Consider the following 26,661-nt stretch of genomic DNA (forward strand, 5'->3'; position numbering starts at 1 on the left):
GTTCTGCCCTCTTTCCTTATACCAGTTGAATGTGGTTTTAATTATTTCAGCCTTTATTGTGTATTTTAATGGCAAGTCTCAAAAATAATTCTTCTTCCTCAAAAGAGTCTTAGCCATTTTTCATTCCTGTATTTTAAAGAGATCAGAACTGACTAAGCAGGAAGCTGGATTCATCACTATTAGAACCCTGTTGGTCTCCCTAGAAGCTGGAGGACAGGGCTTTGGAGAGAGAAGAGTTGTGGAGACCCAGTTATAAAGCTAAGAATACAGAGGAACCATCTCAGAGGCCCAGGAGCCCAGGCAGTGTAGCTGCCAGAGTAGAACCACTGTCAGAGGCCTCAGGACCTCAGATGGATAAATAAACTAAGACACGCTCATATATTTTCCAAAGGGGGATAAAATTTTGACTCTCTTTCAATTAAACTATCTAGGAGTAAAGAATTATCCTTTGGAAATAATACTCAACCTTTGGAATTTGAGACAGATTGTGTGTGTGTGTGTGCAAACACTCATATAAATGGATTTTATAATGTTAAAATATCATTAATACTGTTTGAGATTCTTGTAACAGATAGATAACCACTATAATAAAGACTTTAGTAGAACTGAAAATCGTCTCATAGATCCAAGACAAAGAATCTTACATGAGCCTCAGACACAATCTTCTAAACAGTTTAAGTTCTTTGCCTGTGTTCTCTCTGCTGAGATTCCTTCCCAGTTCTTTGTAACACATTCCCACTGACTTGAACCACACACATTCCATTTGAACCACTGCTACTTAAGCTATATTCATGGCTGTCCCATGGAGCAGAATCGGACAGTCCCATCAGGTGGTACAAACCGTGCATGTACGGCCCCATCATGAAAGTGTTAAATGTGGTTGAACATAGTGATTTCCTGTTTAATATTCATAATGAGCATGTAGAAAGCAGGGAGTAATATTGAAAGACAGGGGCTCAGTCAGCACAGGAAAAAACAAAGGGACTGGAGCCAAGAAGCTGTGACTGTGGCTGTCAAGAGCAACCCAGTGTAAGCCCCTTGTACATTTCCCTACTCTCTTCCCCAGGAGTAAAGCAAGTGAGTAGAAGTCTGATACCACACGACAGTTTTAAGCCACCAGCCTTGGCTCAGTGCCTTCTCTGCGGAAACAAGGGCACGCTAATCAGTCAGTGCCCAGGACTCCATTTGCCTGGCTGGTTGGTGACCTCCAGTAATTTGGTGACCTAAATTACTGACCTTCTCGTTTTTGTTTTAACTACCTCCTCCTCACTGGTTTTGACTTATTACTTCTTTTCTCTTTTTGTTCTGGGAGCCATTTTTATTAATACAGTATTTTTTGCAATACATAATTAATCATGGAAGGTCGGTGCATGTACATATAACATCTTGACCCATATGCTTACTTTCCAAGCACTTAATCTCAGAAAGGTACTTAAGTGAACCTGATCATTGCAGAAAGGGTCTTGTTTAGTCTGCTGCTTGCTAATGGGCTTTTCTGAATATTTTGTGTTTAGAGAGCAGAACATCGGCCTTGCGAGTTATTCAATAATGCTTAACCGGTAATTCATCCTTCCACTCTCCCTTAGAGCAATGAAATAGGATTTTTGTGGTGTAATTTATTTTTTGATGGGACTTTTTCCTTAATCTTCTCTTGATAAAGAACTGTAGCTGGTAGGTAAAGATGCAGGGATGGAATAGAATCCATGCATAGCAGACATTCCTTGTATCTCACGTCTAGATCAGCAGATCATGCAGCCTTCTGGGTGTACAGACAACAAGCAAAATTGCAAGATAAGGCAAATGAGACATCTAACCATTTAGAAGGTACAATGGCTAAGTGAACTTAAGTGGAAGGGTTCAGATGTGTTAACTTGAAAAGTCAACAATTTAAATCTGGGCACTTTCTGCTTATAGTTGTCTTACTAAAGAGGAGAGCCAGGGGATTTGATGTCACTCTAGCCTCTTCCCCAGGAAATTATCAGCTGTGACACATTCCTGTCCCTGGGTCTCATGATGTTGGTTTCAAAGAAAGACAGAACCACAGTCTTCACATTCTTAGGAAATGCACATTCCCAAAATGAATCTAGTCCATCCTAAGATGTCTTCAGTCTGCGTTGGTGCCAATCCTGTGTTGCAAAATAGCCCACTGGCTCATTTTCACTTAGGAGCAAATGGGATCGATAGACCAATACTTTTTCTTATATCAGCTGGTAATGTTAAAAGTGATACTGAACCTAGCAGTTCTCTGCAGTACTTTAGTTCAATTATACAAAGAAAAAAAATAGAAAAGGAAACTAAGATAGTAACCCTGGGTTAATTAAAATACTTACTGAAACAAAATGCATTTATTAATAACTTTTTTCTTATTTATTGTTTCCAAGTACTTCTGAGTACTGTAGAACACTTGCTGGGTTATATGACATCTCTCCCAGGGTGATATATGGTGTTATGCCATATTAGAGGGAGATTCTCATTTTCCCATCAGAGAGTCATTCAGAATTGTTTCTCAATCATTTTAAACCTCAGTGTGGCTTCTAAATTCAATTTTTCACCATCCCATTTCCTTCTGTTTAATGATCTTTAATGAGGCTATAGTGTTGACTTTTTTAATAATTATTTTTACCAACACAAGTTGTGTTGTTAATAATACCTGATTAGGATCTCCCTGCTAGCTCTCACTGAAGGCCAAAGACACATGAGGAGCAAAAATCGTTTTCAATTAGATTTGCCCACTGTGAAATCCAAGGCTGCGTGAGTACTACCCACAAAACCCACAAAGCAGCATGTACTCCCTTTTCTGGCTGTTACAGACATGGTGCTGTCCCATCTCTGTGTGGCCTGTCCCTGGGCAGCATCGCCAGCACACTAGTGCAGAGGGCTCTCAACTAGCAGCCCTGTTCGATATTAAACAGATTTGAGGATGAGGCCCATGGTCCTTGGGTCCCACTGAAAAGGTTCAGTTATGCAGTGCCAGGAAGCTTTTATTAAAAAGTTATTTCACACGGCCCCCTCTGCAAATGGAACTAAGGCGTGAATCACAATGACAGCATTATTCAAAAGCTGGAGTATACAGTAGCGATCGGATGCTACTTTTTGTTTTACAAGAAACTGATGAGTTATTTACTGTAGCAGAATATATTTTACAGCTTCCCATAGATCTATTTAATCGTTTTACATAACTCTGTTACTAGTCCTTTCTATTTATAAAAATAGCAGTATCCAAAATCAGTTGGTATTTGTGGTCATTGTTTATTTTCCATTGGTTTCCTCACCAGACTTGGCTAGAATTCAGGTAACCAACAGCTTGGCTATTTCCAGCTTGCTGTGGTCAGTATGTGAAAATTATTGCTGAGGTAAATATGCTTCTGTGGAGAACATGAGCACTGGCTGGATCACTCTGGTCTTTCATCAAATGCTAGCCAGAAAGAAATATGAATACAAGACTGTCCATAACTTAGAGTCTTCTCCAATTTCAGTGATGTGTGATAAGATACCACTATGAATCTTGACTTACTGGTTAAATTCAAGTCAGCAAAAGCTTGCTAATTCTTTCTCCTTTGAACCACAACTTGTATGTTTTGGAATGCCATTCCAGTCCTCTGGGAAGGATTCAATAGTAGATAAAAATGATGAGATGTCTAGAAAGACTAATATGACTCCATGCTCGCTAGTAAGCTGTGAGTACAATATTGGAGACTAACAAGAGGACGTCATTTTGACCACAGCAAATCTGTATCTTCATTTTTACTGTATTTTTAAACTTATAGGCCAGTCTTTCAAATTTGGGTATTTGCAATAGTTATTCTCAACCTTTTGGCAAATTAGCAAGCAGAGATGCACAAATCTCAAAAGATACTGCTGAAGAAGCTCCCAAAGTTTTTTTCAATATAATTTGCACTGTGTTTTCAAAATCAGTCAGGTAAATAAAAATTTTCTCTACATCCCACAATTTCTCTGCTCCTAGGAGATAATGCTTGAAGTAATTGCTTCTTTCTGAGGTGAAGGAATCTGAGGACACCGCTGCTTACTGTAAACACTTCAGGAAGAAAAAAACTCACCTTCCTGAAATGAAACATCTGAGCTGTAGGAAGACCTGAGAAGATGATAGTGCTTTAGGGGAAGAGATTAAATTGGTTAATGAAATGTTAAAATGTATTAATGTAGGGGAGCAATTTGAGATTAAAGAATACGAAAGTTCTTTAAAGTTCTTTTAAAGTGTGGTAGTGTGCAACTGTAATCCACCCTTCAAGAGATTGAGGCAGGAGAATGGAGAGTTAGATACTAGCCTGAGCCAAAGAGTGAGACCGTATATCAAAAAAAGTAACTCTAAACTCAACTCATAAATTCTGTTTTTTATTTAGAATTTAATATTTGGTGGAAGCTGAAAGATTGTATAGAACTCAAGCAGCAGGAAAGAAAACGGAGGAGCGAAATTTACATTCAAATTGTAGGGTCTCATCTGGGGCAAAGGGTTTATAGAATGAACATTAAGTGCCAGATACAGGATTTACTGAAAGAAATAAACAAGTAGGTGTAACTACTTTTTCTCATTCTGAGACTGACCAGAGGCAGCGAGACTGCCTCTCCCCTGTTTCTGTACGGGCCTGACCAGGGCATGGTTTGGCCAACAGCTGTCAAAACTGCCTTCGAAAGACTCTGGCCAGGTTTTTGCTTCAGTGAGGGAAAGAAAGGAAGACAGATTCAGGGGTTACCTAGGGCCAGCTCTTGTTCCGTCCCACCTGCTGGGGACAAGGGCCCTTACCTGGCAGGACTTCTGAAGCAGTCCAATATCTTGTCTTCCACCCAGTGAAGCACAGCAAAATGATGTTCAAAGATAGATGCTTCAGTGATCAGTAAAAGCTGATTTCTGCCTGCATTAATTTTTCATTTTACAGTTTTTGTGGCCAATAGAAGAGATAAGACATAATCAAATTACTATTCTGCTTTTAATAAGCAAACATAAAAAGAGACAGCATTCTTCTTTTTAAATGCTGTATGAAACTTCCTTCCATTTTAAAATGCTAGAGAAATTTTGAAACTAAACAGAACTGGCAAGAGAGCTCATGAATAATGAAGCCCATCTGAGGTCCTCTTATGAGACCATTTATATGCTCTTAGAATCCATATGTTAGTGGGTTACAGAACACTTGCTGTATAAGCTCCCAGACTTTCAGCTTTTCACAGGAGGATGCTTAGAAGAAAAAGGCACAAAATCTTCCCACACTAATTCTTTGCTTGAAAATGTCCAATTTTATCCTATGCCAGTATAACACAATCTGTTATGGTACAATTGAATTGGGAAGTACTCAACAAATAATTTACAGGGTTAGTCATTATTTCCTGAAGCTTCACTAAATTAGTAACACTGAAGGCTAATGACTCAATTTCACTTTAATGTCATTTGTTCATGTTCTTAATACACATAGATCGTGTCCCGTTATATAACAGTTAATGCCAGCACAATCACAGGGGGGCAGTTGTGGTTCTGCTTCTGTATTGTTGTTGTTTAGTGCTTTTTAAAATGGTAAAGTGGGAGGTTTTAGATGATTTCTATAATTAATTTTAAATAGCATTTTATTGTTTAGGATGAAGTATCTATTCCTGCTAGGAAGGAAAAAAACATTTTTTTTTTCTCATTGAGTTTATTGGTACATTTTAGGTATACAGCATGGTTACATTCATCATTGGGATCTTGTACCTTTACATGACAGGTGTTGTTTAGGATAAAGTATCTAATCCTATTAGGAAGGAAAAAAACATTTTTTTTCTCATTGAGTGTATTGGTACTTTTTAGGTATACAGAACAGTTCCATTCATCATTGGGATCTTGTACCTTTACATGACAGGTGTTGTTTAGGATAAAGTATCTAATCCTATTAGGAAGGAAAAAAACATTTTTTTTCTCATTGAGTGTATTGGTACTTTTTAGGTATACAGAACAGTTCCATTCATCATTGGGATCTTGTACCTTTACATGACAGGTCTTGGTTCTCATTTTTTCCCCGTTCCCCTGCCCTCCCTTCAACCCCTCCTCCCTTCCCTATTTACAAAGACTTTTTTTTTCTGGGTTTTTTTTTTCATTTTCTTATATTTTTTCTTCTTCCTTATTTCCTTTTCCCCATCCTTCCCACTTCCCCCATACTTTTAGCCCTTTTCTTCCTATTTCACATTGTCAGTTATACCATTTGGATCTTATTTACACTTTCAGTAAACAACATTTTTTTCTACTAGGAGGAATTTTTATTTTCCAGTTTCATAGTTAGAATATTTCCCACATCTTAATTGTGCAGCCAGCACTAAGACTCCTGCATGTCTTCCCTACCAGAATGTTCCCACTGAAGGAAATGATTCTACTGAAGTCTTCTGCTGTGAGAGCTTTACTAAATAATAACACCCTCCATATATATCACCACCCTCCACATATACACCCAATCCATCAGCATCTCCTAACAATCCTACTTCCAAACAGTACTGAGATCTGGCTACTGTATCACCTTGTCTAACTCATGCTCATCTCCTTGTGACTACTTCAAGGGCCTCTTCATTGGACCTTTTACCTATCAATAGAGGACCATTAGAAGAATCTTGTATTTCCTTGTCTTATATCGCATGAGCAGATTCTACCTGGAATAAAATTACACCTGCTTGCCAAGGCTCCTGGACAGCCCTGTCCCTCACACCCCATCTCCTGCAGTCTTACCCTACTAACGTACCCTAACCTATGTATGTGGAGATGAAATTCTTTGGCATATTTACTAGGCTGAACTAAAATACTGAAATATTTCTATGTTTTGGTAATTAGTGCCTGCCTGTCAGTATCATAAGCCACTGAGAGCCCTTTCCTCCTCCTTGGGAAGTCCCAGCAGAGGGACACGGCTGGGCCAGGGTGTCAGGCCTGAATGCCAGCAGAGGATGGTGCCCCTGAGCCAGCCACTAGTATCCTAGCAAGCAGTACTTGCCCATCTACCCCATGCAGCAGCCATTTCACCACCATCCGCCTATGGCTGTTTGGTGGAACTGCAGCCCCTATGATGTCTCTCCAACAAAATGATTTTGGGAAGAAGGGATCAGTGGGAGCTGATTTTCAATTTTCGTTTATTGGGATGTTTCATTTACTGGGATGTTTGTTGACCTGCTTTCTTCAAATGACAGAGTACGTTTCCTCATGGGTGGACGTCATGGAGAATTTAAGTTCCTACCTCCCTCTGGCTATGCCCCTTGCTATGAAGCCTTACTTCCAAAAGAGAAGATGAGATTGGAGCCTGTCAAAGAATATAAACGTGATGCTGATGGTGTGAGAGATCTGCTGGGTACCACACAGTTCCTCTCCCAAGCCTCTTTCATCCCATGCCCCATCGACACCAGCCAGGTAGGCTTGGATTGTCCGTGAGAGGCAGCCCCTGCGAATGAAGTAGGAAAGCGAAATCCTTCTTTTTTGTGTGTTGTCTTTGAACCATTCTTGCTCTGCATTGTATAGATTTGTGAATGTAAACAACCGTTCTCCGTGTTGTTCCATGTGCAGAGACCGAGTTTGTTAGGAACTTCTCAGTGAGCATAAGGAGCACCTGCTCCATGCAAGGTACTGTACTCTATGAAAGGGAGGCAGAGATAAATCTATCATTCTGAGAGTTTACCACCAAGCTGAAGATACAGGGGCAAATATATTCTCATTAATAGGCTAAATGTAAGAAATGCAGAATGAACAGTGTGCCCCAGTCAGTGCTAAAGATGTCCCTTAGGCTAGGATGTTTCTAGGAGTCTATGTAGAACAGGTGGAATCATCCAAGGCCTTTGCTAAGCTTAAATGTGAAGGGGCAACCAGGGGCATTATAATAATAATGAGAAAAATAAAGGCCGGGAAGTAAAAAGCAGGAATAGGTGCAACAAAGATTTTTACATAGCTGGCCAGTTAGAGAGTGAAAGTACAGGAGGGGAATTGAAAAATAAAAGTGAAAGCAATGGGATAGTGTAGAAGATGAGAGAGTGCTGGAAGTGGACAATTTCTTTCCCCTTCCAGGGCCTGAATTTTGAGAGAGACACGCTTTACATATTTATGACAAAGGTCATGCAATAGCTTTCAGCATTTCCTATATATCACTGCTACTTGAATCACTATCCTAAGGCATTACAGAAAATTAATGTAATGGGACCTTGCCTCTAAGTCAATTGGGATTCACGTTTTAAAGGAGTAATAGCTCCTTTAGCCCGTAAAGTGTCCCTAGTATGTATCTCTCATAATACTCTTCGTTATTGGTACATGATAGAAGTATGTAAAGTTTACATTCATCTTAGGGAGTAGGCATATGTCCTCAACAGATCTTGAGTCTTTTTATTCCCCTTCCCTTCCCCTCCCAATGCCCTCCTTCAGTCTCTACTTTCCCTGTTTTCATTATTATCATTTTTTAGTTCATGTTGACAACATAAAATATACATTTATCATGGGCATTTTGTATGTGTGCGTGATGCATCTTAAGTCTTTTTACATCCCCTCCCCTCGACCCTGTGACATTCAACTATATATATATGTATTCATGTGATTAGTGATTGTGAGTCCCTGAGATGGAAACTGCAGCATTTCTGTTTCAGAGCCTTGTGCAGCTGCTGGAATGCAAAAGGGAGGTCAGTAGGAACCCGGGAGACATTCACGACCTAGAGCTGGCCCTAGAACTTCGATAGTCCTATTCCTCTACATTCTAGATGTTGCAGAGGAAAACCTTGTCTTCTACCCCATTATTTTCTGTAACTAGGAGCCTGTGAATTAAACTCAGACTAACACATCAGCATGAGAAAAAATAGATGTTGATAACCTAGTACAGAGTTTACTAAGATATGGGACCCAGGGAGGAGGTTACTATTTGAAGCTTATGTACAATCTGACGGGGAAGGGGGAGGATAAGGGTACTTCTGGGAAAGAAGCTGACCTTGAGGAAAGATATGTGGGCCTTTAGAAGAGATGGAAAATGTGATAGTTTGTGACAGTGTCTCTTTGGGTGTGGCATTGACATTTCTTGGTGACAAAAGTCAGTTTCCTAGAATGAATAGTTGGATTCTTTTGGGAAGCTCTTCTTTTAAGTAGATAATGGGAACTCTGAAATGCTTTTTTCCACATCACTTGTTTCTCATATGTCTTCAGCTCAGAATAATCCTCATGCCACTAGGGCATATTTGAAGACAAGCAGCCCAAGGGCCAAGAACCAAAGTAGCTTCCCTGCGGGCTGCTATGCCCATGTGGGGAAACAGGAGTCAAGTGGGCTGCCTGTGCCTGGTAGGTCCTCAGAAACGTGTGCACTACTCAGACCAGGCTTGCTGGAGGAAGCTGACTCTGGAAGAGTTCAAAAGAATGAGAGAGAGTTTTGATGAGGAAAAAGAGGAGGGCTTGACCCCAATATAAAAAGAATTCTCTGAATTAAAGATTTGGCAATCAAGCAACAATGTATCCACAAGCCTGAATAACTTTGATGTCTAGTCTCAAAGCTGAATTTGTTCATACCCTGCAACTAAGGAAATGTGGCTGGGAAATCACATCATAGAGAAGTTCTTATAAGAATGGTATGATTTATTCCCTTCAGTGGGACCTTGTAATTTCTTAGGAGCTGCTGTTCTTTGAAATCACTGTCAAATGAGAAGTGAAATATAAGGTACACAGTCATCACTGCTCCAGCCTGCCTGGGGCATATTAGCCCTTTCTTTTCAGTTTAAGTTCTGTTAACTGGGCATTCAATCCCTGGGCTAACTAAGCTCCACCTGGGTCCTGCCTCAGCTCCTCATTAAACACTGAGAGAAGAGCCCCACTCCCAGCACCTTTCCCTGGGGACCTGAGACTTCCAGAAAGCAATGAGCCAGCCAGAATTGTTTTGCACCAGATGGGTGCCCTTGAGATCCCCGAATTTATGATTTGGGATTATTTGTGGTGGCCTCTTTCCACACTGGTCAGCTGCATTTTTCCCTCTCACTGAAGCGTGCAGTTCCTCTGACCTGAAAATTCACCTTCAGGATGTAATCACCTACAGAGCTTTTAAAGTTTAAAGATATAACCTCAGTTAATAAGGAAAAAAATCTAAGAACAGTTGTAACTTGTTTGCTGATAATTTTCCCTACTGTGCTCCTTATACAAATATCATAGCCAGTTACTTTGACTTTTCCATAATTAGATTAAGTTGAATTTTTTTAAGGAAACAAAACTAACTCCTTTATTACACTCTACAACATTTATAGCCATATCCTATTCGATCCCCTTATCCTTGAGGCATTCCAACAGTAATTTTAATGATTTATTTTCTTTTTCACAACCAAGGAACAAATAAAATATTTTATCACTTTTTGGGCAGACTTGATGTCTTTAGGGTGGAGCGGGTGAAGGGAGGGCAGGGATATGGGGAAAAAATGAGAACCAATATCTGTCATGTAAAGATACAACATCCAAATGATAAATGTAACTGTACTATATACTTAAAAAGTACCAGTAAACTCGATGAGGAAAAAAAAAGCCCCACATAAGGAATGAGACAAACAGAATTCCTATCTGTGAGTTAAGTTGAATTTTTTTAAATGCCTGTAATTAAAAGACAAATAGTGATTCTAACATGTAAGTATGTTCTCTGTAATCTTAGACCTCACAAATTTGATACATTTTTTTCTGCAAAACAATCTTTTCTCCTTGAGCACCTCTCTATCATAGCAGAACTTTAACAGTGAAACATCAGTGCTCACTGTGATAGAATTGGGATTTGTAAGGGCCAGGTAGATGACACACATGTGAAGAAGGGAGAATATGGAGGGTCCCCCTAAATCAACAACTGGTGCCTGGCTCTACCTGATAGTTGCCAAGCAAATGTGGGTTCAGGGTTAGCCATCCTCCAAGAGTCAAAAGAGATGAAAAATCTCAACTTTTATATGAAATCTCCCATTTCTTAGGGACTGTCAGTCAATATACTTGAAAATAATAGTAATGTCATCAAATTAGAATAGAAAAGAAAGTGGTGGGCCTAGTTTATCACATCTATGAAGAGATAGAAATAAAGTTCTAAGACACAGAGGGACTCTCCTTAGAGGTCATCAGGAAGACTTCACAAAGGCAGTTGACACTGGAGCTAAATTCAGAAGGACAAATATTTGAAGGCTCTCAAACCCAGAATAGCAAAAGCACTCCTGGGTAATAAGAGCAAAGCAGGAGGCCTCACAGTCCCAGGTTTGAAGTTACATTGCAAAGCTATATGATAAAAACAGTATGGTACTGGTACAAAAAAAAGACACGTGGATCAATGGAAAAGAATAGAGGATGCAGAAACAACCCCACCTATTTGATCTTTTACAAAGGGGCCAAAAAAATACATTGGAGGAAAGATAACCTCAACTGGTACTGGGAAAACTGGCTATCCACATGCAGAAGACACATATCCAGACACATGTCTCTCACCATGTACCAAACTAAAGTCAAAATGGATCAAAGATTTAAATGTTAAGACAGAAACAATCTCCTGGAAGATAAAATAGGTAACAGTATTGAAGACATAGGCATTGGCAAGGCTTTCTGAACAGAACCTCACTGGCACAAGAAATAATACCAATCATCAACAAATGGGATGACATCAAATTAAGAAGCTTCTGCACAGCAAGGGGAAAAACCAACAGAGTAAAGAGAATAGGGAAAAAATTTGCCATTTATTCCTCAAATAGAGAATTAATAGTCCCAAACATGAGTGTGTGTATAATTCAAAAAAATTAAACCCCCAAAATAAAAAACCCAATAAAAAATGGGCAACTAAAATGAGTAGATACTTCTCAGAAGAAGTACAAATGCCAATAAATACATGAAAAAAAAAAATGTTCAACATCATGGGCCACTAAAGCAACACTGAGTGGATTTTCTTCCAGAAAGAATATCCATCATCAAGAAATCAAATAATAACAAAGCTGGCAAGGCTGGAGGGATAAAGGAATCCTTCTGCATTGTTTTTGGAAATGTAAACTACACAACCGAAATGGGAATAAATATGGAGATACCACAGAGACCAAAATTAGAAAACCCATTTGACCCAGCTCTTTCCCTTCTAGGTATCTTCCCCAAAGAGTTAAAGACATCATATGACAGTGATACACACATACCCGTGTTTATAGCAGCACAATTCATAATAGCTAAATCTTGGAGCAGCCTATCTGTCCATCGACAGATGAATGGATACAGAAAATGTGGCATTTACACACATGGGAGTACTACTGTGATATAAAGGATAAGCCTGAGTCATTTGTAGGAAAATGGATGCACCTGGAGACCATAACGTTAAGTGCAATAAACCAGACACACAGACTTAGATATTGCATAAATTTCTCTTATATGAGAAACCTAAAATACAAATAAAGAGCAAAATAAAAGATAATGTGAAGTACAAAGGTGGATTTTTTAAGAGAGAGGAAAAGGAGGGAAAGGGGATGAAGAGTGAATCAAGATGTGATAGGTACGTGTACCAACTCCCCATGGTAAATGTGATCATTGTGTGCTGCAAACATGGACTGATATGTACTAAATGTGTACAGAGTACCAGTAAGCATCAAAGCTCACATGTGAGGGGGCAGAACTTTGGAACAGTGTGGCCTTTGGGGAGAATTTCAAGAAGTTTGAAGGATGAGTTAGTGGAGACCACAATGAGAGGAGAGCATCACATACCTGTCTAACATATCTGGTCTTAGCAGTGTTACGGAGCACTTTGAGGAAACATACTGGAGGAATGTTTCAGTGTGATTTTTTAAATTGATTTCTAATTTGTGTTTAGTGTACTTGTCTCATTCATCATAGAGGGAGAATAGATTGTCGGGAAATTAGGATATTAATTATAATTAAAATAGTATGATACAGAGGAACAGATGCTTCAGAAAGACTCAGGAAATAAGCATCCTAGATTTCAAGACGCATTGAGAAAGAGGGTCATACCAGGGAAGAAGGAAGAAACTAGGATGACTTCCAGGGTGGAGGAAGTGGTGGGGGCATTTAACGAAAAGAGAAAATAGAAACAGGAAGAGAAAAATATTCTGAAGGAAAGGTGATGATTCTAGCTTTGGCCGCGTATTGAGATTACTTTGATGAAAATGTGGGTCTGAACTTGGAGGAGACCGTGGACAGAGATGACTGGCTTAGGCGAGGCTGCCTCTGGGAGGAGGTGAAGAGAGCACGGAGTGAGAATGTAAGGCAAGGGCGCATTCACATGCGAATCCCATGCAACACAGACACCTTCAAGGAGACCTACAGGAGGTGGTCAGAGAGGCCCTGAGAAGCATAGTGTGGGGCAGGGTGCAGCTCCTCCTTGGTGATGTGCCAGAGAATTCCAGGGAAACACCTGACCCCTACAGATTTTATGGTGGACTTCAGTATAACAGATTCTTCTAGTTCTGACTTTTCACATGCTCTTTTGTCTTTCTTTTTTTTCTTTTAGGTCGTTTTGCCACCTCACCTAGAAAAGATCCGAGACAGATTGGCTGAGAACATCCATGAGCTTTGGGGAATGAATAAGATAGAGCTCGGCTGGACTTTTGGCAAAGTATGTGGTTTGGTGGCTAGCCCAGGAGGTGGGGGTTGGATTGTCTCTGTGAGGGGCTCTTCAGACAATTGAACGAGTATGGGAGCTTCTTGAGCCCTTTCCCGCCACCTTCCTACCTTTTACTCTAGTCAGTAACAGCCTGTTATTTATCTGCAGTTAGGAGTCCACAGCTTTCAAATGTACCACTAAGATTAATGGACACTCAGAGTAGGTTAGGGAATTTCTTTCACTAGAAAGTATTTTTAAATGAAATGTAAATTGACTTTGTTCTATGATAAGTGTAAGGTCATATCTGAAGGCAGAAGGACAGGTGAGTTCTGAATCTTCCTGTGACCCTGATACTCTCAAATGATATAAACCCTGCTTAGTTACTGAAAACGTCTCTGCCCTCTAACATTTAGGTATGAACATAGCTACTATAAAAAAATTCTCCTTCTTTATGCCCATCTCTCTGCTCCATGCCTGTGTAATAACACAGAAAGCTCTTTTAGAGAACTGCAATTTTACATGCATTCCTATAAATATCTCATTCTGCTTTTTGCCATATAAGACTTTTACCATGAGCCTGATATTGTCTGTGGTCACCGTTAAACTCCTAATGTTTAGCTCAGCACCTGTCATTGACTTCTTTCACTTAATAAATACTTGTTGAATGAGTGAATGACTTGATATTTGGATACATACTGCTCAGTGTAATAACCACGAGCTCCATGTGGCTACTAAGTCTTGAAAGGTTGTTAGTCTGGATTGAGATTTGCTGTTACTATAAAATACACACTGGGCTTTGAACATATCATTTGAAAACAATACAGACTATCTCCTAAAATTTCTTATATTGATGACTGAAATGATAATATTTGGTTAAATAAAATACATTTTTAATATTAACATCATCTATTTCTTTTTGCTTTTCTAATGTGGCTAACTAGAAAATTTGAAATTACAATTGCAGTTTGCATCTGTGGCCAGTTTTACATTTCTGTTGTACACTGGTCAGGCTTCTGTAGTCCCTCTGTAGTTCTGAAAGATGCCACTCTTAAGGAACATTATAGTGACTTGAACTTTGAACAAGCAGAAGCATGGATGCCGTGAGTAAAATTGCTTCTCTGAGAAAGTAACTTCTAAGTGCAGACAGGAGTCTAGAAATAAATCTGCAGGGGACTGTGAGAAGATCATCTGCTCACTTATCAGCAAGATGCTATCTTTGTCTCACCTCATATGTGTTGCCAGGACCATGTTTCAATGTGTGTTCATTTCTGTTTTCCAGCACAATGCCAGCTGTCAAAATTTAAATTATATTCTTTCTTATATTGTCATCTAGATACGAGATGACAATAAGAGACAACACCCTTGCCTTGTGGAGTTTTCAAAGCTCCCTGAAACTGAGAAGAATTATAACCTGCAGATGTCAACTGAAACCTTAAAGTGAGTGTTTAACTGAAGTTGGACTAAACAGTGAGTGGATGATTTAATGCATTATAACTAAACTGCAAAGATACGTTGCTCTTGCCTGAAAACATGACACATGCTGATAAATTAGAGGGGATGGTGATTATTCATGTCACAAGAGGATTTTAGCATGGTGAATAACCAATCCACCATAATTATTTAGTGTACATATTTCTATAGAGCCCATCTGCTATTTTCTAAGAACAGGAAAAAGGTGTGGGAGTCAGAAAAAAAAAAAAAGAATCAAAAGATTCAAGGGCCTCTTAAAATTCACATTTAATCAAGAAACAAAAAAGATAAGCCATTTCTAAAAACCAATGGAAAGCATAGTCTGATTCACTAAAATTCATTGTAAAACAATGTTTTAAAATGACCCCACCCATGTAAGACTCATACTTTTCTATCCTGAGTTGAGATCTCTCATTTTAAACTCCTGTGTTTGTTACCTGTCCTCTCTTCTTTGTATTTCCCTATTCTCTGTCGGTGCAGGGCACTGTAGCATTTGTTGATATAACAGTGTGTGAAAGGTGCTATTTCATAGGCTCACCCAGGTGATGTCTTCAGTTACACTGATGCTTCTTGAGGAAGGAGCGTTGTACCTCATGGTGTCAGGCCCCACTTAAGGCACTAGATGGACAAAAGCACAACAAATATTTGCTCACCTGTGGATTGGGTATTAGGATCCTGTCTATTTGATGAAATTAGAGGCCAGATATACATCAAAGTGAATCTATAAACTGGAAAATGTTCCCAGGAGGGACAATTAACAAACTTCTCTTTTGTGTTCTTGTGCTTGTTATCAGCTAATCACAAGTTCGTAATTTATGGCCTGTGGGACAGCCAGACCAGCTACTTGTTTCTATAAATAAATTGTATTGTAACAAAGCCAAGCTCATTGGTTGATGGGCATATTGTGTGTAGCCAAAGATAATATGGTGTTTTTGCTCTCTAATGGCAGAGTTGAATAGTTTGACATAGGTTTACAAGGTCCAAAATGTGTACCATCTGGTCCTTTAAAAAATGGTTGCCAAACCCTGGTCTGGGTGGCTATTTCCCGCTTTTATCCATTCAGCTGCAGGTTAGGGCTCTTGTCCTCCATCTTACAATTGACACTAGTCCTCTTGCTCGGTTATGTTGCAGAACTGTTCTGGCCCTGGGCTGTCACATTGCTCACATAAACCCAGCTGCTGAGGAGGAGCTCAAGAAGATCAAACTTCCCAAAAAGTAGGTGCATTTGTAATAGCCCAAGGCTTCATGCTTCAGCTTGAATGTCTAAGCTGAGAGGGTGGGAAGCCCGTATTCAAAGCCAGGTGATGGCCTAGATACCTGCAGGCACCAGCTAAGGAGATCTCCCATTTACATACACAGCTATGAGGCCCTCGAACAGAGCCCTGAGAGGGAAATATTCCAAGATCTCTCTTCTTTCTGCTGCGTCTAGACCTAACTACCATTGTTAGTTTTGAGCTAGACAGTGTGGAGACCTCAGATACATGTGTTGTACTTGGTTGTGTTTGGTTTGCAATTAGCAGAGGAGCATGAAAATGGTTCATGGACACAGCAACAATTCACTCCTCTGGCATTGGACCATCCCTATAAATCCTTTGTGGAAATAGATGTCTCTGCCAAGATTTCATTTGGCCCCCTACATCTCTGTCCCTCCCAGCCCCTATATTCAGAGTCACACATTCTCCCATATTCTGACAGTGGCCTCCACCAGCTCCCTCCTTCCTCACTTGCTCCTATGTGTGCCAACCTTGAGTGTGTGTGTTTGCACACACACACATGCATGCACACACACATGCACGCACACACATATACACACACGGTCATAGTTACTGTGGAGCCAAGGTAGGGCTAGCTTTAATCAAATGCTCATCTTCTCTGTCTTTCCTCTTAAGCTCCCATTTGCCAAGCTCCACTCTTACATACAACTCCTGATGCAAAGGAAAGCACATTTGAGAGATGGCTAGTGTGTGCTGACTCCACCAAAGAGTGGGCATTCTGGGTAGGCAGATGCAGGACAATATCTTATGCCTGCAAGACAGCCTGCATTTCATGCTGCTCAGATTCCTGAGTAGAATGATGATGTTTAGGTTCTGGCTAATTCTGGGCAGCAGTTGCCTTGAGCCTATGGGCATGTCTGGAATCACATTCTCACATGGCTACAATGAGCTGCACTCCAGAGAATCACTCCCCAGTGTGCCTCTGCCTTCTCCATTCATACATTCTGTCTACCTGGGCTCACACTAAGATCTTTCACATCTTCATACCGTCAGTCAGGTGACAGACATCTGAGACTGTGTCTCCAGAACTGGACAGTTAGCTAGTACTAAGGTCACTTTGAGCTCACAAATTCTTTGTTGCACAATGTTTTGTTTTAATTCCAAAAGTAAAGCTTTAGCTTTCAATGAGTGACCATTTTTTGCTGACTTGCTTTTTTTTTTAAATTCTCAAGGTCTGGTCTTTGCTGATCTGGTTTTGTGTTTTTGAAGTAGGATGAGGGCCCATCCAGTAATGTTATACATACCTGGTGAATGTGCCCATCATCCATAGGGCATATATATACTTTTCTTAGAAATAAAGATGGATTTGCAATGGTCATCTGTTTTATCCAACAGTCTCCTCCTTCAAATCTGTGCCTCTGGGCCTGGACATGTAGCTGATGGCAAAGTGCTTACCCAGTATATGAGAATCTGTGCTATACATGAGCTAGAACAGTGGTAATTTACACTCTGTGGACTTGAAATAGAGTTCAACTATCTACCACCAAATAAGGGAACTTCTGACTATAGCCTCAGTTGCTTATTGAGCTCACCATATGATCTTGATCTAAAATCTGGAATAGGAAAGTCACACAGATCTGTTAAAATGTACATATCCTCTTGCATATACTTCTAGCTACATGATGACCAATGGCTATAAGCCAGCCCCTTTGGATTTGTCTGATGTGAAGCTGCTACCTCCTCAAGAAATTTTAGTGGATAAGCTGGCAGAAAATGCACACAATGTTTGGGCAAAAGATAGAATAAAACAAGGATGGACCTATGGCATTCAACAGGTAAGAGGCCCTGGGTCAGACATGCTGAAACATTTGGGAGATGTGCTTATCCATCAAAAATGCCATTTTGCTCTGGAGGATGTTGATTTAGAAGGTCAGAGTTGCCCTTGCGCTCCATCCTTCACTCTGCAGTGTGTTTATTATTTATAGAATCAGGGGCTGAATGGAATTTGTGATGGTCACATTGTCATTGACTCTAGGCATAATTCCAATTTTGTGGAAATGAATGTTTGCCTTCCTCTTTGTTAAGGATTCACTCACAATTGGTTGCACTCTGTATATGCATCCACTGCTGCATCTTAGTTCATTCTCCAACATGGCACACTGTGGAAAGTTGAGCTTTCCTGTCCCTCTCCAAGGTCAATAGAAGGTTCACACAAATTAATGTTGTATATCAGCAGTTTTTCAAGGATGGTCCCGAGTATCTACCAGTAAGGGTGAAAAGAAGGAAAAAATGTCCTAGGAAAGGAACAGACCACCCTGCCCAGAAGTCTATTCCCCCTTCCTTCAGTCTATCGAGCCAGGGATTCCTAGGCATAGCTCTTGGCTTCTACACACAGCAACCTTACAGCCAAGCAGAGGCAAGGAATCAGGCATAGATTGGAGCCAGTGTTCAGCCCCAAGTCTCTGATATACCTCTTTCCTTAAAAGACTTTCCTCATCTTAGTTCAGGAAAGTTTCAGGGGTGGCTGTGTGCACACAAGTTAATTTATATCTGAGCCTCCAAACCTGCACGTGTTGAGAAGACAAGAAGAGTGCACCTGTGGAAACCATGGAGGGTGATTCAAACAGCATGTCATATGTAAGCATTCAGGTGACTTTTTCTGCAGTTGTTCTTGCTGGCTCTTAGTCACGTAAAGGAACTTAGAAGGACTCTACTTCAGATGTGTGCCTTTTACAGTGAAGCAGACCCATTCTGTCTCTGCTACCTTGTCTGATGTTTCTCTATGGAGGCTTCTTAAGAGGCTTTTGTGTGGAGGAGGCTCTCATAGTTTGAGTGGTGGCATGAGTTTCCATAGGGAAATAGTTATGAGATCCCATCTTCCAGAATGGAAGTTTCTAACCAGCTTCATGCACATCTTTTTATTTGCAGGCTGGCATTATTAAAATGCATTTTTTTTTACTTCCAGCTTTGAGCATTAGTAAAATTTTTCCATTTATACTCATTCCATCCTAAAGAGAAACAGCAAATATGTATATTACTAAATATCAAGGCACCTAGAGAAGAGTGAATAGACAGACTAGCAAGAGCCAGCCAGAAACAGGTGAGTAAAACGAGCTATTCGTGAAGTTAAAATGTGTTTAGTTGGCACCTTTCTCCTCTGGCTTTACGTAGGATTTAAAGAACAAGAGAAACCCCCGTCTGGTTCCATATGTATTGCTGGATGAGCGTACCAAGAAGTCAAACAGGGACAGCCTGCGTGAAGCCATCCGGACATTTGTTGGCTATGGGTATAACATTGAGTCATCAGATCAAGAACTTGGTAATGAGCTAGGAGGGTTCACTCACTCTGGTCCCAGTTTACTGGACAGACACTATTGTGGTGAAATGCTAATTTTAAATAGGTCTAACTTGTACTTTTAGAGATGGTACCTTTTTAAATGTTTATATTTTTTAAAGGGGAAGGGACCACCTTGATATAAAGCATTGTCCATTTACACATGTTCCTGTGGTGAGTGTGTCTGAGACCCAACCCCGCATTGTCTTCTAGAGAAGCTAAGTGTTTCAGGATAACCGGTTATAAAACCGAGTCACCTTTATTTATTTTATGCTTCTTGCATGTAAACATCAGCTTACTTTTGGATCAGGTAATCACAGCCCCAAATTAAAATTCTAACACTGATGAAAATCACCATCTTATTAACCCTTTTTCCATAATGTTGATTACCAGTGCCCACTGAATATCAACATAAATACTTAGTGATACTTTGCCTGTGTGTATTTTCAAAGGTCTGTGAGGAGTATGAGCTATAATTGAGGACCATTTAAATGGATGTGGGCAATAATAAGCAATATGCTGAATTTTATAAATAAAATCATATACTGTACTTTGTGGGATTTGGAAAAAATCACCAATTTACAATTGATAAACATGTCATTGCTGTCCCTTACCTCAAGAAGTATCGTAGGTCCCAGGAGTGGTGTAAGTAGTTCATGGGAAGGCTTTGGAGTGAGAACTGGGTTTAGATCCTTTATCCTCAGTGTACTAGCTCTGTGACTTTGAATAAGTGATTTGAACTTTCTGAGCCTCTCCATCCTGATCCCATACATTGTTGTGACATAAGAGCCCTGAAAGATCTACTGAAAGGTTATTGCTCATTCATTGGCAGATTCCATTATTGTGATGATGAATGGTGGTGGTGGAGGAGGAGGAGGAGGAGGAGGATATGGTATAAGCAGAAAGCTACGTTAGATGGTGGGAGATCTGTGGCCATCTTTGTTGTTATCATCAAGTTCTCTTGGAGAATGCTACCTAATTATTAAAAGTCTGTGTTCTTTCTTTCCCTCCACACCTTCAACTCGCCTTCCTTCTCACAATAGCTGATCCAGCTGTTGAGAAAGTCAGTATAGACAAGATTCGATTTTTCCGGGTCGAACGGTCTTATGCAGTGAGATCTGGAAAGTGGTATTTTGAATTTGAAGCGGTGACCGGAGGAGACATGCGGGTCGGCTGGGCCAGGCCAGGCTGCCGGCCGGACATTGAGCTGGGGGGTGATGACCAAGCCTTTGTGTTTGAAGGCAGCAGGGTGAGTCTGTAGCATCCCCTCATCATCATTCCAAGTGTTCCCTCTCCGAACATTTCCCAGAGGCTGGAAGCACCAATGTCTGGGCCTCAAGCTTCAAAGTGAGTGGCCACCACCACTGGACAATAGACACTGAGAGAACAATCAAAGATTGTTTCTTTGCTCTGGTGGAGGAGAGGATTATAGACCCAAATCCTTTCTGTAAATACCTTTATGTGCATTCCTCCACCCATCTCCATTGATTCTATTCCAGAGGCAGCTCAGTGATCTCTACACAGCCAGTATTTTGTGAATCTTACCCATTTGTCTTAGAGAGAATCTGGTTGATTGCGATAGCTGACTGAGATCAGGAGATTCAGGCCATCATGATCAGCCTGTGTCTCTTGGTGTCATTCACCTGTAGGACAGACTTCTTCCCTGTAAGTTAACCATAAAAAGCAGATGAGTCCTTGTAGAAAGCATGTACCACCGCCAGTTGATATTACTGCTGTATTCATTTCTCCAGCTTCTGGGCCTTCAGAACCTCCAGTTATCTAAGCCCCAGAATCTTGTTTTGTAGGGCCAGCGTTGGCATCAAGGGAGTGGGTATTTTGGAAGAACGTGGCAGCCAGGAGATGTGGTTGGATGTATGATTAACCTGGATGATGCCTCGATGATCTTCACACTGAATGGGGAGCTGCTGATCACCAACAAAGGCTCTGAACTTGCCTTCGCTGATTATGAGATTGAGAATGGTAAATCTACCATCCTGCCTGTGTTCCCTCTCCATGGGTTTGAGGAAAACCCCAGGGAAAGCTGAGTATGCTTTTGTATTCCCACACTCAGGGTACACTGTCCTTTGCAAATTTGGAACTCAAATGCCTAAGACTAGTCCTTACACTATCATTTTTGATGAATCAGGACAAATCATAGTGATAGCTAGTGCCCACAGCAGGAAAATTAATGCAACTTGTATTCGCAACTGCCAGAGTTAACCCAGAAGTTCTCCTCTAGCTCCTTGACCTGCACCTTGTCATTTTCAGGCTTCCCAGGTTTTCCCGTATTACAAAGGAAATGCAAACTGTATAGGGACTAATGTCCTTGGCAGCAGAGAAAGTCAGTAAATTAAAGAATTATCCTTTTATTCCAGTTTAAGTTGTCAGTCTGCAGTGTGTGCATACTTGGACGTGATGTTTTGTTGAGAATGACTGAAATATTAAAGTTAGACTTAGCTGTTCCCTTGGATGAAATATATTTTATTTTGAAATTTAAACAATGTGATGAGACCAAACAGAGCTGCACTTATAAATGGCCATGCATCAACTGCAATCAGAGGAGTGTTTCCATCTGCATGAAAAAGCATCTAGAGATTATTATTTCCTTCCTACATAGTACACAAAAAGTACACAAGATTATTGCCATGTGGGGCACAGGGCACTGGACAACAAGTCAGCAGACTTGTTCCTGTCAAACTGTGTAGCTTTCAGTACCTCTGCTTGCCCACCTGGGACTTCCTCTCTCTATCTATACCAGAGTGGAGGATTAGATGCGATAAATTCCAAGTTCTTCTAAGATACGAAGTTCAGTGACGGTGACTTCACGTGTCTCACATGCACACCCTCTGCTTGCTACACGAGGAGCTGCTCCCCCCAGCAGGGATCCTGGACTCTCGCCATGCCTCTTCCCTTGCCCACCTGTGACATCTTAGTTGACTTTAACCACTTTCCCCCCATTTCCCTCTCTGTAAATGATTAGAGCTCCTTGCCACTCTAAATCCCTGAGATCTTACAGAAAGAAGCAGTCCCTGCCTAAAATGCTAAAAATATGTAACTGCATACATACTTGGAACCATGTATACATGACCGAAATATCATTTATTCACAGTGTTTTTAGTTTTATAAATGACTTGTGCACTTTTTACACCCACCTGTTATCTGCAGGGTGCATATCTAACTGTACCTTCTAAGAGTTTTAGTGGTTTTCCTAAGCACCAAATATGTGGGGAAATAGAAAAGTTGCAACTCATACTTTCCTGGAAAGAATCACTAAAACCAGGTGGACTCAAGTTTTTATGCCTTTGGAAGAGATTTTTAAATCAAAATTTTAAATAAAATCCCCTGTAAGGAGAGACAGATGGGGAGAGTTTGCTGGAGAAGAGAGAAGCTTGTGTGCTGGTCAGAGGCAGAGGAGAGGGAGCACCACATATGGACATTGGAGCAGCGTGGGCAACTAGCAGATGTTTCCCAAATACCCACCATGTATGGCATTGTCTCTTAAGGCCCAAGGATAATGAAGAACTAAAAGATCCAACTCCTCCCCGAGGAAAGTAGCCCTGGTGTGGAAAGAGTCCAAAGACCCTTTTCTGGCTTTACTGCTGTGTGGACTAGATGAGATTATAAATCTATTAGTCTTTGGTGTCACTGTCAAGAGGAAATAAGAATCTCATAGGCAGAGTGCAGAGTGTGTGAGAACTTTGTAAAGTCCAAGGCCTTGATTTTCAAAGTGTGGCCCTCTGTTAGAAGTGCAGAATATTGGCCTGAGAGCAGACTAGAGCCAGAATCTGCATCCTGAAGAGAGACCCTCATGATTTGTGTGCACCTTCAAGTCCGGGGAGCAGTGGTCTAAAGCATGTGCTAATGCAGGTAGGAGCAGTGTTAAGAGCCTTCAAGTGTTAGGGGTTGTAGGTTCAGAATAAGTGAGATGAAAACAAGAAAAGGTGACTTATAAGGAAAGACAGAGTTATAAACGACAAGTGACTGAGGCAGAATTAATATAAGGACAGATTTTAATTGAATATTCAATTAAGAATGCAGAATGTCTGCCTCTGAGAAGTGTGTTCCCGGGAAATGAGACCAATGGCGTGGCCTCAGGAAACTTCAGGAGAGAGGGGTACAGCACCAGGATGGAAGATCTGGGTTTGAAATGAATGCGTGATAGAGCTGGAACAGTAGATCAGATATAGGCCAGTGGTGGCCAATTTACGGCACACGTGTCCCAGCCAGCTGCTTGTTATCATTGAAAGCTCTAAAAAATTCACCATCACTCTGGAACAGACTATAATTTCAAATATCAAGTCTCAGGCGCCTTATTCAAGAAACTGTTGCCTACTCTGGGATAAAAACCCTTGGATTTCACCCTCCAGGAGATGGGGGACTGTTGTAGGATGTGAGCACAGAAAGGATATAATGGAGAGAGATGATTCTGGGTAGCTCTGCTTTCGAAGATCATCTATGATGTAACAGAAGAGATGCCTTGTAGTTCTTTTGTGTACAGAGACATTATTTGACCTTCATAGTGACAGAGTCTATTATTAGGAAGCTATTCTAGAAGAGAATTGTATTATAATATGTTCACACGTTATACTGTAGTATTGTATCACACTTTAATAGCACAGAGACAAGATAGGTAGAAGGCTCTTTTGGTTCTTTGATAACTCGGGATCTGGTGGAGGGACAACTGAAAGGAAAGTGATGCAGCAGTCTTTTGATAGCAATAACCCAGAGGCCTGGAATAACCATATAGTATCTCTGTTCTCTGCAGAACAGGGAAAGAGGGAACAGTTCTTGCCTTGAGTTGTTAGGAATGCCATCTATTGAAAATAAGCATTTTATGCATTTTAAATCCCCCCATAAGGCATGATGTCCTATATACATGTACTCTTCTGGTCACCAGCTTGTCAGCCTTATTCAGGCCATTACCCCAGCCCTTTTGGGGAAGGATGAGGAACAGACATTACAGATTATGGCTGTTTTGCTCTCTCGTTGCTTTACAACTTCTCATCTCCACCCTCTTCTGCATCCTGAGTAGTATCCTTACATATGCCTCATTAAAATTTTTCTAATCATTATTCGTTGCCTTGGTCCCTGGCATGGACCATCACAGCTCTCAGTATTGTCACCTGAAGGTGTCTGGAAGCTTAGGACCCTCCAAGATGAAGGCTTTTTTATCAGCCTTAAAGAAAATGCACTGTCTTAGATAATTTTTTCTCATTCCTCAGACAAAGTATCTGACACCCAAAGTTAAAGGGGAAAAGGTTTATTTGCCTTACCATTTGTAGAGTTTTCAGTCCATAATCAGCTGGCTCCAAGGCAGGGTGACATGGTAGATGAGACTTACAAGGAGAAACAGTTTGTGATGGCCAAACCATAGCAAAAAGAACAAGGGACCTTAATAGCCTCTTTCTGCCCCTTTTATCTTATCCATACTGCTTAGGGAAGATAGCACTCACGCCCTTAATCTTAGGACCCTTGCACCATGAATCAATCACACACTGTAGATTCAACCACATCTGAAAAAACACCTATGACTTTATGAGGCTATTCCTATTCAAAGGGGGAGAACATTATACAAGTTTTGGTTCAAGATAATTCCACTTGCATATTTTCTTCTCAACTCCCTTCAATGTCAGCATAATCACATGTATTTGTAGTTTATTCTATCATGGTCCCTCCTTCCCCCCACAATCTATCATGTGCAGTTGTGAAGTTAACCTGAAATGTGAAAACCTTGAGAAATGGAGAGATTATTAGCTGAAGCCTCTTGGCCAGGTGAAAAAAATGTTTAAATGTATCCAGTGATCAAACCTTTCCCAGGAGAATGTGTTGGTGCCTTATGGAAATTTATCTTTTCTTTACCTTTCAGGTAGTATTTCTCTTTTCTGGCTCAACCCTTAGATTTAGCGTCTCTTCTGTTGCTTCATAGCGCTGCCCTGCTATGCCCACGTAGCCCCCAGGAGGTTACCAACACTCTTGCATCCCTGCTGTTTCCCACTGTGATCAGCTCTCCCCTACAGAGATGGCTTCATCCCCACAGGAATAGCACTTCACTCTGTAATGAGTCCTGAGACAAGGCTGCTGTTCAATCTGGGGCATTAGTCCCCTCTCACATTAATCTTTCTCTCTTGCACCCTGACTGACAGCTGACCTGTGATTCACAGGGTATGGGATGTCATCCTTTTCTGTCACTTGCCCTTCTCATGACCATAATCAAGTCTGTTAACTCCACAAATCTTCAGTTTTATCACCAGTAACATGTTGTTCCTTCTACCAACATGTGGTAATGACGAGGAGCCCAAGTTCCTTAGAAAAAAGCTTGATACAAATGTTGTTTTTTTCCTTTTGCATGGTCAATGGGTTTGCACTAGGAAGTTATTCAGGTGTCCCAAGGCTTGTTCTTGTTCCCACTCAGGCATTTATACCTGCTGTTCTCTTATCTTATTCTTTGGGTTCATAGAGAAGAAAAGAGGAGAGACATTTTCTTAAGACGTTCTGTTCTCTGTTCGTGTCAAGATTGGACTGCTTTGTGACTGTGGCTCCAAGATATAACTTCTATGCTTACTGTGTTCCTTAGCAGAATAACCAAAATACTGTCTCAGAAGTAGGGATAGTTTACAGAGGGAAAATTACTCTTTTTTTCTTATTACTTTTCTCATTGCTGAAGCAAAATAACTGATACGCAAAGTTAATGGAAGAAAGATTTAATCGGCTCACAGTTTGTAGAAGCTTCAGTTCATGGTTTTCTGGCTCCAAGACAGGTTGGCATAGCAGAGGGGCATTACAGAAGAGAAAAAGTTCATGGTGGGCAGAAGGCAGCAAAGCAGTGAAACAACAACCAGCGACAAGTAGCTCCAGTGGCCTTCTTTCTGTGCCTTATATCCACCCTTAGGGCTGGTAGCACTCACACCCAGGGAGGGCCTTCCCAATATCTACACACAGAACTATGCAAGAGTAACCAGTGGGCTAATTTAGTAATCACACATCCTCAATCCTGGCATCACACACTTAATCCCGGCATCACAAACTCTAGAAATGCCCTGAAACCTCTGAAAAGCCCCACCTATGACCACATGAGGCTTTGGGGGACATCTAGACACAAGCCAAAACAGCTTTTTTATTCCCT

The 26,661-nt window shown here is 40.7% G+C and overlaps 1 protein-coding gene across 1 annotated transcript in view; it reads left to right on the top strand.

Annotated features, from left to right (window-relative positions):
• Ryr3 (ryanodine receptor 3) overlaps window positions 1-26,661 on the top strand; it is a 376,321-nt gene that overhangs the window by 158,959 nt on the left and 190,701 nt on the right. Inside the window, exons 23-30 of the mRNA XM_033765294.1 lie at window positions 7,153-7,369; window positions 13,428-13,532; window positions 14,854-14,957; window positions 16,122-16,205; window positions 17,880-18,039; window positions 19,376-19,523; window positions 20,582-20,787; window positions 21,344-21,518. Of these exons, the coding sequence (XP_033621185.1) occupies window positions 7,153-7,369; window positions 13,428-13,532; window positions 14,854-14,957; window positions 16,122-16,205; window positions 17,880-18,039; window positions 19,376-19,523; window positions 20,582-20,787; window positions 21,344-21,518 (1,199 nt within the window). The remainder of the gene's footprint in view (window positions 1-7,152; window positions 7,370-13,427; window positions 13,533-14,853; window positions 14,958-16,121; window positions 16,206-17,879; window positions 18,040-19,375; window positions 19,524-20,581; window positions 20,788-21,343; window positions 21,519-26,661) is intronic.

This window comes from Fukomys damarensis, unplaced genomic scaffold, assembly GCF_012274545.1.
Source record: "Fukomys damarensis isolate Sample0158 unplaced genomic scaffold, DMR_v1.0_HiC HiC_scaffold_17, whole genome shotgun sequence".
NCBI classification, from domain to species: domain Eukaryota; kingdom Metazoa; phylum Chordata; class Mammalia; order Rodentia; family Bathyergidae; genus Fukomys; species Fukomys damarensis.